The sequence below is a fragment of the Ictidomys tridecemlineatus genome, chromosome 6, assembly GCF_052094955.1.
Source record: "Ictidomys tridecemlineatus isolate mIctTri1 chromosome 6, mIctTri1.hap1, whole genome shotgun sequence".
NCBI classification, from domain to species: Eukaryota; Metazoa; Chordata; class Mammalia; order Rodentia; family Sciuridae; genus Ictidomys; species Ictidomys tridecemlineatus.
This window is the reverse complement of record NC_135482.1, coordinates 25,188,600-25,207,716: the sequence shown is the minus strand read 5'-3', so window position 1 is coordinate 25,207,716 and position 19,117 is coordinate 25,188,600. Positions and strand designations below refer to the sequence as shown.

General features: G+C 36.3%; 1 protein-coding gene across 2 annotated transcripts in view; it reads right to left on the bottom strand.

The window, feature by feature from the left end:
* Positions 1-4,076: 4,076 nt before the first annotated feature.
* Positions 4,077-19,117, bottom strand: part of Ube2n (ubiquitin conjugating enzyme E2 N) — a 30,517-nt gene continuing 15,476 nt past the window's right edge. The window contains exons 2-7 of one of the 2 annotated variants that reach the window (XM_078053015.1): positions 17,738-17,903; positions 16,937-17,017; positions 10,656-10,695; positions 5,195-5,441; positions 4,885-5,025; positions 4,077-4,276 (exon numbers count right to left, since the gene is read on the bottom strand). In XM_078053015.1, the coding sequence (XP_077909141.1) occupies positions 4,236-4,276; positions 4,885-5,025; positions 5,195-5,441; positions 10,656-10,695; positions 16,937-17,017; positions 17,738-17,772 (585 nt within the window). In that variant the 5' untranslated portion in view covers positions 17,773-17,903 and the 3' untranslated portion in view covers positions 4,077-4,235. The remainder of the gene's footprint in view (positions 4,277-4,884; positions 5,026-5,194; positions 5,442-10,655; positions 10,696-16,936; positions 17,018-17,737; positions 17,904-19,117) is intronic. The other variant, XM_078053016.1, reaches the window with a different exon arrangement.

Genomic DNA, 19,117 nt, shown 5'->3' with positions numbered 1-19,117 from the left:
AAGAAAAAAGTTGGTGCGACCATCTTGCTTTTGCCAAGGCTGTCTTGAGTAGCTTATTCCAGAACTTGGTTGGAGGACCTTGCAAACTTGCAAGGTTATACTAAAATGTACATACTACTTGAATTTACTAATCTAGATCATATTTCAAAAGTATTCTTGTCAGAATGTATCAAGTATGTAAAAAAGGAAATACGCTAGTTACTATAAATGATAGGCACAGGAGGTTATTCATCTATCCCAAATTTTTAAAACATTTTTGTACTGTACACAAATGATAGGCAGAGGGAAAATGTTGCAGCTCCTTATGAGCACCATAAAGTTGTACTGACTTAAATTTCAATTGATGCTGTTAGGAGTCAACAGATCTAGGTATTAGGGTAGTTACTATGCACTCCCATCAGAAAAGTTCAGCTTGCTCTGCTTGGCATCAAATCTACATCCACATTCACACAGTGAATGTTGCCCCAACATGTACATACGAAATGAGATTAGCTCAAGGAGGCAAAGATGGAGTTGGAGGAAAAAGAGATTAATTTTTTATGTTTAGTTCTACACCTAAGTTAATTTTGTTCGGATACCAGTTTTGTAGCCACTGGGAACTTGCCCAATTGGTGTCATAAAAATATAGCAAAGCCAATTCTTAAGAAAACACTATTCTTAGCCTCAATGATAAAAACAGAAAGTAATGCAGGAATTAAGTATATAGTTGAGGAAACAGACAAAGTATGACCAGTTCAATTGGTGAATTAAAAGATTTTTATTATATTTCTTCAAATTATTACATTCAACATGTTTTTGCTTTGTGTTGTCATATAAACCCTGATAAAACTCCTTCAGATAGGCAGCATGCTAAATGGTAAATGAAATGTTACTCCCAGCCCCAGAATACATTTTTTGATAAAATATTACATTATTCTTACATAGATTGATGTATTAGGTGTCCTATTTTTCATTGCATCTGGATTTGGGGGATAGCTGATAGCTTTTCTAAATAAGGTTGTAATTCTAAACCTTTGCTACTGCAGTAACAAAAAATGGATATGGCTAGAGTAACCAGAAAACATTCCTAACCGTCAAATAGAAAAATAAAGCCAGTTTGTTGTCCCCATGATGCCACTTAGTGCTATTTAGCTGCTTATAATGTCTCATAGAACAGATTTTCTTCCCCACTCTTTTAAGTGCTAAACCACAGCACCACCTGTGGCTTTTACAAACTGATTTGTACTTTAAATGCATTTTCTGAAATTTATTTTACAAATATATTCCTGATTTTGGGTAAGCTTCAAGTTCTATATACATCAGGTCTAAGATCTTACTAGGTGGACTCTAGAAAGACCAAGGATAACTGCTCCTCTCAGAGTAGAAGCAAATCACAGCAACATAAACTAAAACAAATCAAAAGAAGCAAAGCCCATGTCGACATCTGAGGATTTCAGAAAAACACAAAGTGGCAGAGTGGATTTTCAAAAAGTCATTTATTGATAGGTTCAGATCCTTTGCTTCTCTCCCAGAGTTCTGCATATGTTGTTCCCTCTGCCTTGAAGTGTTTATCTCCCTTGAATCCAGAAGAGTGGACTCTCCAAGTACTTCCCTTCTTGACAGAACTACATCTACTTGTCTGTGTCCCCTCCGTTGTTAGATCATGAGGTCCTCAAAAGGAAATCCCTGTGCCACTCCACCTAATCATCCTCAACCTGTAGCAGGTACATATTAAATACTTTTGTCAAACTGTTTGGCTTGGGCTACAAAGTCAAAGACTTAGAACAGGACTACACAAAGTTACAGCAGGTGGGCTGGGAAGGATTCTAACTTGCAAATGACATGCTCTTCCTTGGAGTGACTGCTACCCAATTCCTCTCAACAGGTGTCAAGCACAAAGGTAGGTCAGCTCCACTAGTGCCAGATCTTCAGATCCTTCAAAAATAACAAATTCTGGATTTTTCAAGGGAATTTCTGGAGTTTAAAAAAATGGCCAACCACTTGGTGTGGGCCCAGGGAAACAGGTCCATAGGCCATATATAGCTGCCAGTTTTCAACCTTTGCCTAAAGCCTCTCCCAGATCACTAAGTCCCAAGAAACCTCAGTCATACACTGGCTCTTGCTTCCTCCCACTGGTTGAGAAGATAGGTTCTAGCAAAACAACAGGGGTGGGTGGGTGGGGTCTCTTAATCTTACTTTAGACAAGTTTTCTAGTACAAAAAATTTAAATCTGGAATTTTATAACTTGAAAATCACTGACACTAGGTATAACCATGAACAATGCTATCTATAGTTCTTATGCTGGTCTTTAATTACTTGGAAGTCTTACTAAGTTCAATCATTTTCTAGAATGAGACTATTTCATTAGCTGTGGTCCAAGATGTCCTCAGCCCAAGAATTGTTATAAGTGACAACTGTTGTTAATAATTTCTAAATTTGTAATATTAGAGTTATCAATTTATTCTGAAAAAAAAATTTATTCTGAATTTAACATTCATTACCAAGCAATGCATTTATTTGGAAGGATACCAGTTACCAGTCATAGAAAGCTTTTGTATGTTGAAAACGTAATTTTAATAGATAATTCTTCATCTTACATAGGAGCACAATAAAATACACCACATTCTGAAGAAACTCCAGAAATTATGAGAATAAGAGTGAGGAAAATTCAGATGGGGCTACAATATCCATTACCTTAAACTGCAAGAGACAAAAGATTCCAAAGTGAAGGTTAACATTTACATATTTATGACTGGCTACATTTATGACTTGAAAATAAGAATCAGGCATTAGATGTGAAGAGAGGTGGAAAAGAACAGTTTTGTGAGGGAAGAAACTGTCAGTGAAGAAAAATTTACTAATAACAAATTAAAGAATAAAAGGAGCTCCAAAGCAAATACTAGGGAGGTGAAAGCACATTAACTAAGATTTGATGCTCTCAAAGGAAGAAACCTTTCTGATGATACTTATGCAAGATGGTTGCTTGAGATACACTCTTAGGTCTATAAGGAAGACTCAAATGCCTCAGCAAACCCCTAATGAATACCAGATTGGTGTTTCCTAATAACACACACCAGTGGCCACATAGGAAGTTTAAAGATAGGAACCAAGAAAAAGGTCATACTCCACATCTGAGGTAAAAATGTGGCATGACATGTGAAAGTCCTACATGTCAGTCACTAATGCTTTCTTTGTTGTGACTATCCCTGTACAGTAATTTGTCAAACATTGTGGCAAGACCAATGATAGCCTAACTAAATCAGACAACGAACATTTATTTTTAATTTCTAGGTTAAAAAAAAAAAAGTCAGACACTGATGCTTTATGCATGCTCAGGGCCAATTTATAAATAATCCATTCAGTAATTCTTAATATAAGTTTGCATCAGTGAAAAGAAACTGGCAAAATCTCTTGCCATTCAATTTGTCAGATGGTGAAGACCAAAACAGAATGTTTGTCATCAGAGTTTTTTAATTTTTAAATACGATTGTCACATTGGGAAAATGAAATAAACACAGTAAAATAAACTGTACAAAGGCAAAGTCGAATAACAAAAAATATTTTACTAAAACATAAGATTTACAGAATTCCAGACAAGCCATACAAAATGGTCACAAGTTTTTTCTTTTTTTCTTTCTTTTTTTGAAGGGGGGGAAATCTACACCTGACAGCAAAGTCACAATGTTATTAGTGAGGGCTGTGATGTTTGTTTAATGTTCCCATTTTGATTCAAACAATCAAGCTTGTCCATCTACAGAGTCTAAATAAAGTTAGACTTGGCTAGAGAGCATATTCTAAAGAACTGGTTAGCTGCTTTTAACCAATGCAATTAGCTCACCATAAAGGGGAGTGAAAGGAATCCACAAAATTAAAATAAAACTACCTTTCCCCTCAAAAAAATAAAATAAAAAATAAACACACCCATACCCCTGGCAGCTAACCCTGACAACTACCTTCATTCACAGTGCTTTATACTTAAACCATGATGGGGGAAATGAATAAAAGCAGAGAGCCACTGCTTTTAAACGTTTCGCAACAATCCAGATGATACTTCTAGCCTCGGCTCATGCTTTACAACAGTAAATCAGGACAAGACATAGATTTGCTAATGTGCATTTAATCACCAAAGGACTGAAGATGTCTGGGCTTTTATTCTGTAATGTTTCTATTAAGACTGTGTCCATTAAATGCAAACAAAAAAGGAAGAAATCTTGGCAGAACAGGAGAAGTGATGCACATTTGATGATCGGATCGATTTAAATATTATTCATGGCATATAGCCTAGTCCATGCTCTAGCTGCAGACAAGAACAAACATGTGATTAAGTCAGCTGTGATCTCTTAGATTTATGTCATCTCCTATAAACTGAATCAAGGTTGAAACATTTTCTGTATGTCTAATTATAATACAATGAAAATAAATAAAGTTTTACAAAATTCATCAGGATGAAAAAAGTTGTGTCCCCTGCATTTTTGGATAATAACATTCCTCAACAATTTTGTTCAAATTTTTCAGGGAGAAGGTTGTTGATTCTAAACTCTCTAGCTATAAATTGCTGTATGCTTTAATCAAAAGGATTAGAAAAACAGCATAAAAGAGTTCAATTGTTCCAGTATGTTTACATATTACTAGATGAACGATGTACACCCAGTATTGGTTAAATTCAGTGTTGTTAAATCCAGATTCCAAGATCTCCCAGTTATATACTATACATAAAATTTTGGGGTTCCATAACAGGCCATGAAGTGGAGCTTGAACATCATACTTGTATACTGTAATCAGCATCTAATTTAATACAACCTTTTCCCCTTGCCCTTGCCAAGAACTTTTAAAAGCTTTTTAAAAGGTAGCATAGATTTGTTTTAAAAAGTGGAAGTAGTGTAAAGGAGAATAAATATTAAATACCTGTTTCTATGGCTTGGGCTTCGTTGGTCTTCCACTGCTCCGCTACATCATTTGCTAATGGATCATCTGGATTAGGAGCACTTAACAAAGCCTGGATCGATAGCAGAACTGTGCGGATCTGCAGTGCTGGGGACCACTTATCTATGAAGGCAACAGGCTCAGTATGATATAGCATGAAAAAAACAGGCCCAGAACTACTGCATCTCCCTCCCACAGACCACTGTGGTCTTATTATTAGGTTACAAGTTACAGGGTTACAGTGTTTACATTCTAAATATGGAATGCATAAGAAAGAAATCATACTACTTACCTTTCAATATATCTAAACATATTCTTCCCAACTTGTCTACATTAGGATGATAAATTTTGGTCATGAAACGTACTTTAGGTGCTGCCATTGGGTATTCTTCTGGAAGGAATAGTTCAAGTTTAAAAGTCCCTCCCTCAAAGGGGGAATCCTGGGGGCCAGCAATGACCACATGAAAATAACGGGCGTTGCTCTCATCTGGTTCTGCTTTAATGCCAGGAACTGGTTCTGCCAGCAAACGCTGGGTTTCCTACAACAGAAAAACACATTTGTGAAACAAACATCAATTCATTGAACAACAAAATTAAATTTAGAAAGTTCATCTCTTGGATTTAGACATAACAGAATGTCTCCAATCTCCTGATGGGTTATTTGGTGTTTATAAAATGCAAACTTCAAAGAAAAAACATCTTAGTCATTACAACCAACAAAATGCAATGCCAGAGAATATTGATGGCTTATCATACATTTTAGCTAGAAATATGCTGATAATAAAATTAGGTTAATGAGCCAGGCTCGGTGGCACACACCTGGAGACTGAGACAGGAGGATCATGAGTTCAATGCCAGCCTCAGCAACTTAGTGAAGCACTAAGCAACTCAGTGAGACCCTGTCTCTAAATAAAATACAAAATAGGACTAGGGATGAGTGTCCCTGAGTTCAATTCCCAATACAAAACACACACACACACACACACACAAAATGCTAGAGGGGAAATATACATCTCCATGCTTACTGCTCTCTAAAATTGAGAAACCTCAAAGGAACCTTTAATAATTCCCATTATAATCATACTATTAGTTCTATTTTTTCATCAGTCTCCTGGTCTCCTAAATAACACTAGCATTCTTCTCTTTTCAAATCTCTAAAATTCTCCAACCTCACCCTCACTTCTGACTTAGGCCTTGCTTTCTATGTCAAAAGAAAACAAAAATTTCCCTGAGTTCTCATGGTAGCATTTGCACCTCTACCTGCATCTGTATTGCCCAAATACTCCATCCTCTCCTCCAATGTTATATATGCACTCTTGACTAAGTCCAACCTCTCAAGCACTAGATCTTGTTTCCTCACCTGTTTAAGGATGCTACTCCAGCAATGAATTATCAACTCTCCTCTCTGTACTGGCTCTTTTCCTAAACCACACAAACTCCCTACTATTCCTCCAAGAGTAAATGACCATAACCCACTGCTCCTCCCATCCCCCCCACACCAGTTACTGCCCCACTGCTTTCCCCTACTCTTCCAAAGTGATGTACCATTACTTGCTCATTTCCCATTTCTACCCCCTCCCCTTACCCCCATCATGAGCACACTCTCCAATTGGGGTATAGTCACTAACCTGCTTAAGGTCACCAATGAGTCCCACAACAGTTAGACCAAAACTGAACATCTCCCCCATCCTATCTCCAAATTTTTCCTCCCCAAAGTCTTTTCCATATTAGTCAATCCCATTTCATCCAATTGACCTACCCTTTTCTATATGTCACATATCTTATGTGATCAGCAATAGAACTTGTCTGAGGCCCTGGGTTGAATCCCCAGCACCAAAGAGAAGGTGTTTGGGAGAGGAAAGAATGAAGGAGGGTGGACTTCAAAATCTACCATGGTTCTCACCACTCAATTACAATACCCCTGACCCAAGCAACCAGCAGCTCTATCTGGCATAATGCAATAACCTTTAATTTTCTCCCTGATCTCATGTTGCTATCTACTAGCTCTGATTCTATTTTCTACAGATTTTTAAAAAGCCAAAACCCTTATCATGGACTTCCCCCAAAATGTTTATGATTACCTCACTCTGTCTACTTCCCTAACTTACTTTCACCTATTCTCCTCCCCATCCCCTTTGTTCCAATCAAGTCAGTTTCCTTTTAGTTCTTTAACCTACTAGGCACACTTCCATCTCAAAGGCTTTGCACTTGCTCTCTTCCCCCAAATTTCTACATGGCTTTTCCCCTCAGATGCAAAAGATCTTCAATCAATCATGTTTTCTCAGTAAACCATAATTAAAATTGCAGACCCCATTCCACCTTAACCCACACACTCCCTGTCCCCACCCCACTTAACCATGACAAACAAATCACATCTCCCTTTTATTTTGCTCAGAAAATAGCACTATAAGAGGTGGAATTTGAATTTAACCCACACACTCCCTGTCCCCACCCCACTTCATAACCATGACAATCAGATCACATTTCCCTTTTATTTTGCTCAGAAAATAGCACTATAAGTGGGGGAATTTGAATTTATTCACTGCTATATCCTCAGCATCTGGAACGATACCTGTCACCACAATGGATGTCCAATAAATATCTGTTTAATTTTGAATAAATGAGTGAAGACTAAACTATCAGAGTTGCATCTTTACTCAATAAAGCTATGGAGAAAAAAAGAAATGCATCTCAAATAAAGCAGGTTTTTTTCAAAGCAGGATGTGTACATCATGGGAGGAAAACAAAAGGATCCATTTCAGGTGGAGAAGAAACAGTCTAACTTCTATTTATATCTAAACAGAAAAACATTAATTTTAATATGCAAGCTGAAAATAGTATATAACATTTATTATTGATGCATTTTCAACATTCTGAAAAGGCAGATTTAGTTAAACTAAACTGTTAAACAAATTTTTAGGTATGAAAACCAACAAATGCTTAAGAAAGTTGTACACCTTCACACACACACACACACTTTTCCTTCAGTATAGTTACATACTGATATAGCTATCAGATGTAGATACAGATCTTCCCTCCCTCAAATGTGAGAGACCCACAGCCACTGAAAGTAATGCCTTTGGTACTTTCATTCAAGACTAGTTTTTGTTATGATGTTATGGCAAGGCAAGGACAAATGAGAACTCAAATGTGAACTACTTCCAGCAAAATGTTCTTTAGGTTCAAAGTAAAACATTTTCAGGGCATTAAAAAGTTCAAGAAGACAATAAAGAAGTCTCATACCTTGAAAAGTCAAAATGTGACTAGAAAAGGGGGAAAAGTACAAATATTAAGAACAGTAGAGTACAAGAATGGAAAAAGAACTGGATAGGAAGATTTCTTGAATTATGGGGTCTCCTCACCTCCATCTTCCTTTTGTTTTATCTCTAGTTTATAAAGGTGGGGGACAGGGGTGATCAGGGTCCAAGAATCCCAAATTACCCCCTTCCTGGTTATACAAAGTATAGCAGTTCTATTTAAAGCTACTAAAAAGGCCTCCAGGATCAGATCCCAAAAATAGCTTCAAAATCACACTGAGTACACACTGGCAGAGACAGATATGACACTCATTAGTTAGTTCATCTTCAAAGTCAAGATATTCTTCCAGAAGAATGCATACTTGATCAATCTTAAGATTTAACTGGAACACATTCTAGAATATATTTTTTAGGTGTGGAAAACATTTTGAATCAGTTTTTATATGCACCCAGGTTCCAACAGACTTAACACAGTCAACAGATATATAACTGAATAAACATTGTTGATTTTCCAAACCCACAGCATAAACTGTGGGATGAGAAAAGAATAAAATCCAAACCAAATGGAACCAGTCTCAGAAAACCCAATGTTAAAGTCTTACCCACAGAAGTTGATGGCATCTTTTTCCCTAAAAAGGGAAAAACTAGGTAGGAAATAAAATCCTTCTTGCTACTATCCAAAAGACGGTTAACTGAAATATCTCTAAGTTTTATACTATTCTTTGACAAAAAAGACAGAAAAGAACAGCATGATTTCTTTAAATCCAAAGGTAAAAGTCTCAAAAATTCCTACTGCTTCACTTATTTTTGAGCAAGCATGCTCTGAGCCAGAGCAGGGTTTAAAGCAATCCCCACAACAAAATTTGTCCTTTCACAGTTCCAGTTGTCCTTAGTCAGTCTCAGTCAAAAAAGATTAAATGGAAGATTCTAGAAATAGAAAATATGTAAGTTTAAATTATGCACCATTCTAAGTAATATGATGAAATTTCTCACTTGTTCCACCTGGATATGAATGAATCATCCCTCCTTGTCTAGCCTATTCACAGTGAATGCACTCCTGGCTTGTTAAATCACTTAGCAACCAACCATTTACCAGCAGTTTCAGTTATCAGATCAACCAGTACTTGTCAATCAACCAATACTTGTATTCAAAAAGCCTTCATTTTACTTACTAATGGTCTCAAAAGTGTATCAGCAGTAGTAATGGTGGTAATTTGGACATCTCAAAGATAAGTCACATACATTGTTTCCTGTGAGAAAAGGTAGCTGTTCACAACTTAAGGGAAAAAAAAATAAAATGCTGAGGTTGCCAAGATTTAGAGTAAGAACTAATCTTTCATCCATGAAATTATGAAGGAAAAGGAATTTGTACTAATTTTCCTGTCACACCTAAAACTACTAAAGTTATGGTGCTTCATTAAGACAGTGCATATTAACCGCTTAGTTAAGATAGAAATGGCATTAAATTTGTGTGTGCATGGAGAGAGGAAGAGGGAGAGGGAAAGTGCCCATGAGAGAACTGGAGAAAGAAAGACAAACAGTGTATGCAGAGTTGGGAACTATCTGTAGTTTCAGGTATCCATAAGGGATAATTCTGTAAATATGGAATGAGAACACTAAAAGGACATCACAGAAGGCCATAGTCTGATATAAGCAACTCAACAAGAACGTAAGGTACAAACAAAGCACAACAATAAACTTAAAGATTTATAAGACATTGCTTGTTTTTAAAGAAAACAGAATAAGGCCAGGTATGATGTCAAACACCTGTAATGCGATTCACTCAGGAGGCTGAGGCAGGAGGAAAGTTCAAGGTCAGCCTAGGCAACTTAGAATTGTCTGAAAAAGAAAAAAATAAAATAAATAAGAACTGGGGATGCAGCTCAGTGATAAATTGCCCCTGGGTTCAAACCCCAAAACAATAACAAAAATCCAACCAGAAGTGCCACTGACTGTACTTTGTGATCCCACTATGTTTAAAAGCAATCCAAGAATGAACCTGGGTAGAATTGCACTTAGGACCATGAAAAACAGAAAGTACTGCAGAAATTCAGGAAATTGGTTACTAAAAAGTAGAAAAGGAAGTATGCAAAAGAGCAATGTAGGAACTTAAATGACAACAAGATTCAAAGGAAAATACCTCATCTTACAAAATGTATATACAATAGTACATGCCACAAGTATTTTTAAAAGGAGTTGAATTGATCAAATTGATCTGATAATCAATAGCTCTATTAAGACTTGAAAAGCAAACCCTAGTATCACACAACACTAAATCCAAACATGTGACATTCTGTCAACCAATTTCTTCCTTTTATCATAGTACTGGAAATTGAACCCAGGCCCTCATGCATATAAGGCAAGTGCTCTACCACTGAGCTACATTCCCAGATCCTTTTTATTTGTTTTGAGATAAAGTTTCAGTAAACTGTCAACCAATTTTTATGAAACAAAACTGTTCTCATTTTTAAAAGTTCAATAATACTTTGTGCTTACCATGAAGTAATGAAGTTCTATTAAGTTCTGTGAGGCAATGCTTAAAAGATAAAAGATTAAATAGAAAAGTAGAGGTAAATTTGCATGAGAAATGGTGAAATGTGTTGATGAATATATATTTAAAATATTATCCCAATATGTAATTAATAGAAATTACTGACATTTCTATCTTTTTTAAACTAAGTCTTCAGAGTCCAGTACATCATTTACACTTATAAGATATGTCAAAAAACTAGCCACATTTCAACTACTCAACATGGCTAGGAGCTACTATAGAGTGAACCATAAGATCATATAATGATGTTATTGACAGATCATTAAGAATAAGTCATCTTATATCACATACTGGGCAAAATTTTGTGGGGAAACTTGAATTACAAGTTTGGGGCCAGCCTCAGCAACTTAGAAAGACTCTGTCTCAAAATTTAAAAAAATAAAATAAAAAAGACTGGGGATGTAGCTCAGTGGTAGAGCATCCCTGGGTTCAAATCCCAGTATCATATGCATACACAAAGTAATGTCAGAACACTTGGTGCCACTACTAACAGGAATGCATATATGAGTTACTGTTTGCTACAGTCAAAAAGACTGTTTGAAAATGTTTTGTAGCAATTTAGAAGAAACACTAAATGACAAAACTTAATTTCAAACAAGATAACTGCATGAAGAAATAATGGCTAATTGCCCAGAAATAATTTTAATTTTTACAGTGTACAGTACCCCCTAGTGGACATAAGGTATCTTTACTTCAAATATCTTTTTAAGATATCCTTCCTACAATACCAAAACTAAGCTTAGCATTCATCTGAACATGTCCTTGAAAAAGCCCTATCCTGATACAAATTCTAAAAGCAAATAAAATAGAAATAGCTCATAAAAGCTGACACATAAACAGCAAAACTAATTTTGTATTTCTTTCAGCTTTAGCCCTTTTGTGGCATCTTGTCACTAACTACTTATAATCCATGCCCTAACTTTTCTCCTCAACATGAGAACAAACAAATTCTTATATGAAATTTAGGGAAAAATATGAAGACTAGGGAGCCAGAAGGCTAGAGTATTTATGACCAGTTTTTTTCTGGGGTCTAAATTAGTACTTCCAGTTTCCTGTTCATTATCACCACTCAACTTACAACTAGTACAATAATTGGTTTACTTGTCAGACATTAAACTATCTGAAGACAGGAATCTCAATTAGCAAAAGGTACTATATGTTGAAGTAAATGCTTGTTCCAAGTACCACATAGAACTGATTAGGATTATTACACCTGCTGTGTTAACTGGTATCCTCCACACCTCAAGAATAGTATTTAAGATCAATGCAATCACTAACAATGGACAAAATTTGAAAAGTACTAACAACAAACTGTCCTCTCAGCAAGAACAGTTAGGCTGAATTCCTTGACTTCTTTATGTACTATCTCCCAATTCTCTCAACAGAACACACACAAACCTAAACTAAGCACACCTGAACATACCAGGGCTTTGTTTATGCCCCTCAAGCCCAATAGCCTTTAAGCTCTATAGAGCAGGGATTTTATGCAATTTTCAAGCACTATTCCCAGACATTGCAGAAAAGTCCAAGTATCAATATAAAGAACTGCCAAATACTGATTTAAGCACTCCACATGTGTTAACTTATTTAATCCTTGTACTCATTTTATAAATAAGGAACTAAGAGTAACCAGTTACATTATGACCAAAGCCAGAAAAGGCAGAGTGTCAAGATTCAAAGATTCAGGCTCTTAGACTCTACTAACTCTGATTTCAGAGCCTGCTTTTTTATCTCAAGGGTGTATATATATACATAAAAAGAAAATTAAATATATGAGCTATAAATGTCAAATGTTTGGTAGGGACGGTAAGTAGCATAAATTAATAACAAAGGGTTATTTTTGCCCCTTCATAATCAGGAAGAAGTACATCATCAAACAGGTAAATTTAAGCTATAATGTCATTTTTTTTTTCTTTGAAACTGGGAACTGAAAGAATATAATCTTAAGGCAAATAAAGCAGAAATAAATCTGCTTCAATTTAACAAGTGATATGTATCATACTGACCTGGAATTAGTGTTATAACATCCAAAATGGCAAACCATTTTGCCCATCTTTGATAGTCACTGAAACCATTACATTCTTCTGAAATGATCCTGTGACTTTGGACTTTGAACCATTAATTGGTATGTCAACATCTTAGAGAAGGTACAAGAGGTGTGAGGAGGATAATATATGAATATATTCTTGTTCATTTCTAAAGATATTTTTAACTGAGTGGTAGAGCACTTGCCTAACATATGCTCTGGATTCAATCCCTAGTACCACCACCAAAAAAAAAATTTTTTTTCCCGGAAAAATAAAAATTTTAAGCCAGACACAGTGGCACACACCTATAATCCCAGAGACTGAGGAGGCTGAGGCAGAAGGATTGCAAGTTCAAGGCCCTCAGCAACTTAGCAAGACCCTGTCTCAAAAGAAAACCTTATAAAGGAGTTGTAGCTCAGTGGCAGAGCGCTTGCTTCATTCATGTGAGGCACTGTGTTCGATTCCCAGCACCACATATAAATAAGCAAATAAAATAAAGGCCTATCAACAACTAAAAACATTTTTTTAGAAATATAAAATACAATATAGTTCAGTGATAAAGTGCCTCTGGGTTCAATCCCCAGTAACCCCCCCCCCAAAGTCTAAACTAGACAGGGAAGAAAAAAGAGTTATCAGACCAGGGGTAAAATGCAGAATTTGAAGTAAATGTCTCTTTAGGACTAAATGGGGCCAAAGGAGAAGAACACTGAAGATGAAAATGTGTAATCTCTTTCTTTCCCTTAGGTACTGGAGATTGAACTCACAGGTACTCAACCACCCTCAGCCACATCCCCAGCCCTATTTTGTATTGTCTTTAGAGACAGGGTCTCACTGAGTTGCTTAACACCTTGCTTTTGCTGAGGCTGGCTTCGAACTCATAATCCTCCTATCTCAGCCTCCCAAACCGATGGGATTACAGGCCACTGCACCTGGCCACCTAATCTCTTTATCAAAGAACTTCTTCATGGTTTAAAAGTCTTTAAAGATGGTACTAATTTTGTAAAGAGAGCTATTAAATATAACTAGGCAAATAAGTGGTATTCTATACCTTGTAGAGAAAAAACCTCAAGAGCCAAGAAACTGGAATTTAATTTCAATTTTAATTGGACCAATCTGCTATATAACCAGCCACAAGTCACGTTACCTCTCTGATCTTCAAAAAGTCTCCAGACAATTCAAAGATTCTCTAGCATTGAACTAACCACACGTTTTATTATTATTATTAGAATGATTTAATTGTTAACTGCTAATGAGATGTCCCCTTTCATAATTGAGGCTCACAATTACTGTTCAGTAGTCTTCCCTGCTGAGGAGAGGGATATTTTGGACTGTGTCTCTAACATCTATGCTAATACTCAATATTTAAATAAAGAAGTAATATGTTACCAATGGCACTTTCCCAAGTTTTTTTAAAATATTTTTTACTTGATTAAAAGAAAATATGAAATGAAATTAGCCACACTCCTAGCAACCAAAATCCAGTGTTGTTTTCTTGTTCTTGTTGTTCTGATAAAGACAAAAGCCCTTACAACTTTAATGTGCACATTTTTTACTCATTGTGTTACTGCTGCCTGCTTTCCTCACAGCTGCTTATTTTATAGATAAATTAATATTCTTTGGAAACTGTATGACATAAAAGGTACTTTTCCTGGCCTACCAGCTAGTGGCTCTAACTTGTATAGACAGCTATATCATATATTACTTACACACTCATTTTCCTTCAGGTTAATTCCACTCTCAAATGCAGCAATCACAACAAAATGTAATGCCTAAGGATCCTAAAAATAGAAAAGAGCCTGTGTATTTCATCTGACAAAAACAGATGAAACAGAGAAGCTGAATTTTCAGTCAAAGACAAGTTACAGTTGGTCCAGACTTGCATTCTCAATCCAACTGTGCCACCACTGGCACAATTTAGTTCAAGGAAAGAAAAATCAAGAATCTTTCCCATTCGGCATGCTAACTGTGAGATAAACTAGGATTCAGGGATAACAGGATTGTCTCCCTCCAAATAAAATTCCTTTACTGTACAGCTTCAGGAGACAACCATTCACAATGAAGTATGCATGAACAGCACCACCCTGGGGTTATACAGTTAAGAGCCCGGATACTTGTAAATACTGGGGATTGAATCCAGGGGTGCTACCTCCCCAGACCCTCTTAATTTGTTATTTATTTTTGAGACAGAGTATGGATAAATTGCAGGTGCTAGCCTTGAAATTGTGATCCTTGCTGGGTGTGGTGGAGCATGCCTATAATCCCAGGGTTTGGGAGGCTGAAGTAGAAGGATTCTAAATTCAAAGCTAGCCTCAACAACTTAGCAAGGCCTTATAGTGACAACCTCTCTTTAAAAAAAAAACGGTTTTAGTGGTTAAGCACCCCTGGGTTCAATCCCCAGTAGTAAAAAAATTAATTCTCCAGTCTCAGCCTCTTAAATCTCTGGGATTACAGGCTTGTACCACCATACCATGCCTGATACTTTAAAGAATACAATTCCAGTTTAGCAGCTGCAAAAATCAACTTTAATAGTTTAACTCATGAAAAGCTGATTATACATAATTCTAATAAAATCGGTGTATTTACCCAAAACATTCCATTTTCCCTACCAATGTTGATAAATAGGCATTCACTGTGCTTTCAAAATTTTCTCCCTCAGGGTATGTGTAACATTTATTTTGTGAAACTAATACATAAGTGACACCCATAATTTTTCCTCTCACTAGAAAACATTTATTCTCTTATGGTGAATCAGTATCTTTGCAAAATCAGATAACACTAATAGCCAACACCACATAGGGCTCAGTACTATTAGGCTCTGTTCTTTGCACTCTAATCCTTTCAACCACCCTAGAGCTGGATTTGTATAACTTATACTTCTCCACATTCCCTAAAATCAGTATTTTGCTCTGGAGAACTAGGAGGAATGTCCAGCCATTTTGGCCACAAAAAAAAAAAAAAAAAAAACAGTGTTTCTGACATTGCTTTTGTTGTTGTTTTGGGGGGTTTGAGAAACCAAGCTCCACAACCACCTGAAATACCAGCTACTTGGGCAGGATGATCTCAAATTCAAAGTCAGCCTAGCAACTTAGACCTTGATTCAAAGCTTTTTTAAAAAGAGCTAGGGATGGGACTGGGGTTGTGGCTCAGTGGTAGAGCACTTGCCTGGTACATGTGGGGCCCTGGGTTCGATCCTCAGCACCACATATAAGTGCTCTTAGTTAAAGAGCACTTGCCTACCAGGTGAAAGGCCCTGGTTCACTATCCAGTACCAGGAAGAAAGGGGTAAAAAAGAGGTAAGCAATTAACCAAATGCCACCAAATGCTGCTGGGAAAGTAAGTATGCATCTTTTGTAGGAAAATGTTTCCTTGCTGGGCGTAATGGCACACACCTGCAACCCCAGAGACTGAAGAAGGATCACAAGTTCCAGGCAAGTCTCAGCAACTTAGTAAGGCCCTAAGCAATTTAGCAAGAGACCACGTTTCAAAAAACAGAAAGATAAAAGGGCTGAGGATATGCGTGGTAAAACACCCCTGGGTCCAATGCTGATGCTTACAAGTGTCTCACATTCCATACCAGCTGAATGAAAAGATCAACTACACAATTACTGGAGACCACAGAGAAAAAGAAAACTTATTGAGTTGGTAAAGTGCAAATTTCAAGAACTTCCAAAAATGGTAAGCTTTAAGAAGCCAGTGCAAAAAAAGGGAATTTTCAAACTTTCACAAACTATTGCACACTCTTGCTCAAATGCCTTATCCTTTATAATGTCTCTATGGTTGTACACTTTCAAAGGGACCAAATGCTAAGCATCAGAGATTATCAGTGTTAAGTTTCTTTTGCCCTTTGCCAAAGCTTTGATAATCTAACCTTCATTTTCCTTTTATTGTTTTATTAATGAGCACTGCCCTCAAGACTAGACTGGTTGAGATTCTATCCACTACCTCAGGTTTTTAGAAGACTGAAATTAAATTGATCAAGAAATCAAATTCACAAAGTTACAGACTTTAGTATTTCGGAGATTATCAATTTGGTCTGAAAGCTGAATAATCTTAAAAGCTCAAGACTGAGTAAATAACTTGGTAGATTTTGTATTCTTCTGTGATTTCAAAAGATATTATCTGTGCTAATATGCCAGAGGAGGGAACGATCTAGGAAACTTAGATTTTATTATAACTGAAGTAAGCATAGATTTACATACTGTAGCAGATGTATTATAACAGAACACTCCTGTACAATACTGGGTTCAAATTCATCCACTTCATGAGGATAGCTTGAGTCTCTGAAACAATGCAACAATATATTTTAAAAATATGAATGTTGTTCTCCATTGTTGCTAGCAATGTGAGCCAGCAATATAAGACTATGTTAATAACAAACCACACACACAAAAAAATACCTTTAAAATAACTGATTTAGATAGTGTAACTAAACAGTGGCGCTTTTTTTTTTTCTCATTAGCCCTTGTTTTAATAGTTATACATAGTAATTGCATTCATCTGGAAAAAACTATGGAATTGGATTTCACTTCATGATCCCTTTTCCCTCCTATCCCCCCTTCCCCTGATGTTTCCTTGTTTTCCTTCCCCTACTAGCCTTTCTTTCACCTATTTATTTATATTTGTTTGGTTCTTCTTATTTATACATAAACAATGGCTTTCCTTCCTTCCCTCCCTCCCTCCTTCCTAGAATTGAACCCAGCTGTACTTAATCACTGAGTCACATCCTCAGCCCTTTTTAATATTTTATTCAGAGACATGGTCTCCCCGAGTTGCTTAGGGCCTCACTAGGTTGCTGAGGCTGGCTCTGACCTCCCCATCCTCCTGCCTCAGTCTCCTGAGCCACTGGGATTACACAGGCATGCAAGAGGCAACAGTGGTTTTCTTAAGATAGGGAATTGAACAGCTAAGACAGAATTGGAAGATATTTTTCAATGAGTACCCTTTTTGTTGAACTTTATAATATGTGTATGAACTACTTCAATCAAAGAAAATAAAATTACCTAGGAAAATTGAAGATTTTTGTCCTATTTGACATCTCATTATTAAGACAATTGATATATGGGCTGGGGATGTGGCTCAAGCGGTAGCGCGCTCGCCTGGCATATGTGCGGCCCGGGTTCGATCCTCAGCACCACATACAAACAAAGATGTTGTGCCCGCCGAAAACTAAAAAAAATAAATATTAAAAAATTCAAAAAAAAAAAGACAATTGATATAATAATGAGAATTAACAAATATAAAGAACAAAGCTAGTATTTTAGTGTTAAGGTGAAATTGGTCCTTAGATACATAGCTGGTGAGACTCCAATCTGTAACAGTTCTATTTGAAATTTATCCTAAGGAAAAACTCTGAAAATGCTCAAAAGCATACCTCCAGAAATAATGATCACACTAAAGCCTATTTTCAGATACTTTGAAAGTATCATGTGCAACATCAAAGAAAAATTTTGAAAAGTGAAAGCATACTTTGAAAACAGTATAATCTTTTAATGAAGTGTTGACTGCAGTAAGGGAATATATTCTATATTTTAACTGAAATGGTGATTTCACATGTGTATACATTCGCCAAAACTCAAATTGTAAACTTTAAAAATGTCTACATTTAATTATATATAAATTAAATCTCAATAAAGTTGATTTAAAAGAACAAAATGTTAAGTGTATCTTGAGCTCACTGAGGGCAGGAAATATTAATTAATTTGAGAAGAATAACAATTTGGATTTGGGGGCAGGAGCTATATTGTTTGCTAGACATTCTGTTAAGAGAATCTGATTGGATAGGGCAAAGGGAAGAGAAGGGAAGGGAGGGGGCATGGGAGTAGGAAAGATGGTGAAATGAGATGGATTATCATTACCCTAAGTACATGTATGAAGACAAGAATGGTGTGACTCTACTTTGTGTACCAGAGAAATGAAAAATTGTGCTCCATATGTGTACTATGAATTGAAATGCCCTGTTGTCATGTGTAACAATTAGAATAAATTAATTAATTTAAAAAAGAATCTGAGCAATGGAACAACACAAGATTAAAGAAAGAAAATGGAGGAAAAACAGCAAGAGCCAATGTAATGGCTTACAGCCATGAGCTACATTGTGTACACCAATCCAAACCTCCTAAATTTTCAATGAAATTACTAAATTTGCAAAATGCTTGCCATTAGTGGGCTCTTCTGTGGAAACTGTTAAAAGAGCTGAGCAAAACATTTCAGTTAATAGCAATCCTAGAACCACAGACAAAAGGAAACTAAGATCTTAAACTACTTGATAAATGACCAAACCTAAGCAAGGCACTGGACTTTTCAGAGGCTAATGAATTGGACAGATAAATTTAGCCAGAATTTCAAAGTGAAGGGCTTGACACCTGAATTAATCCTTAAAA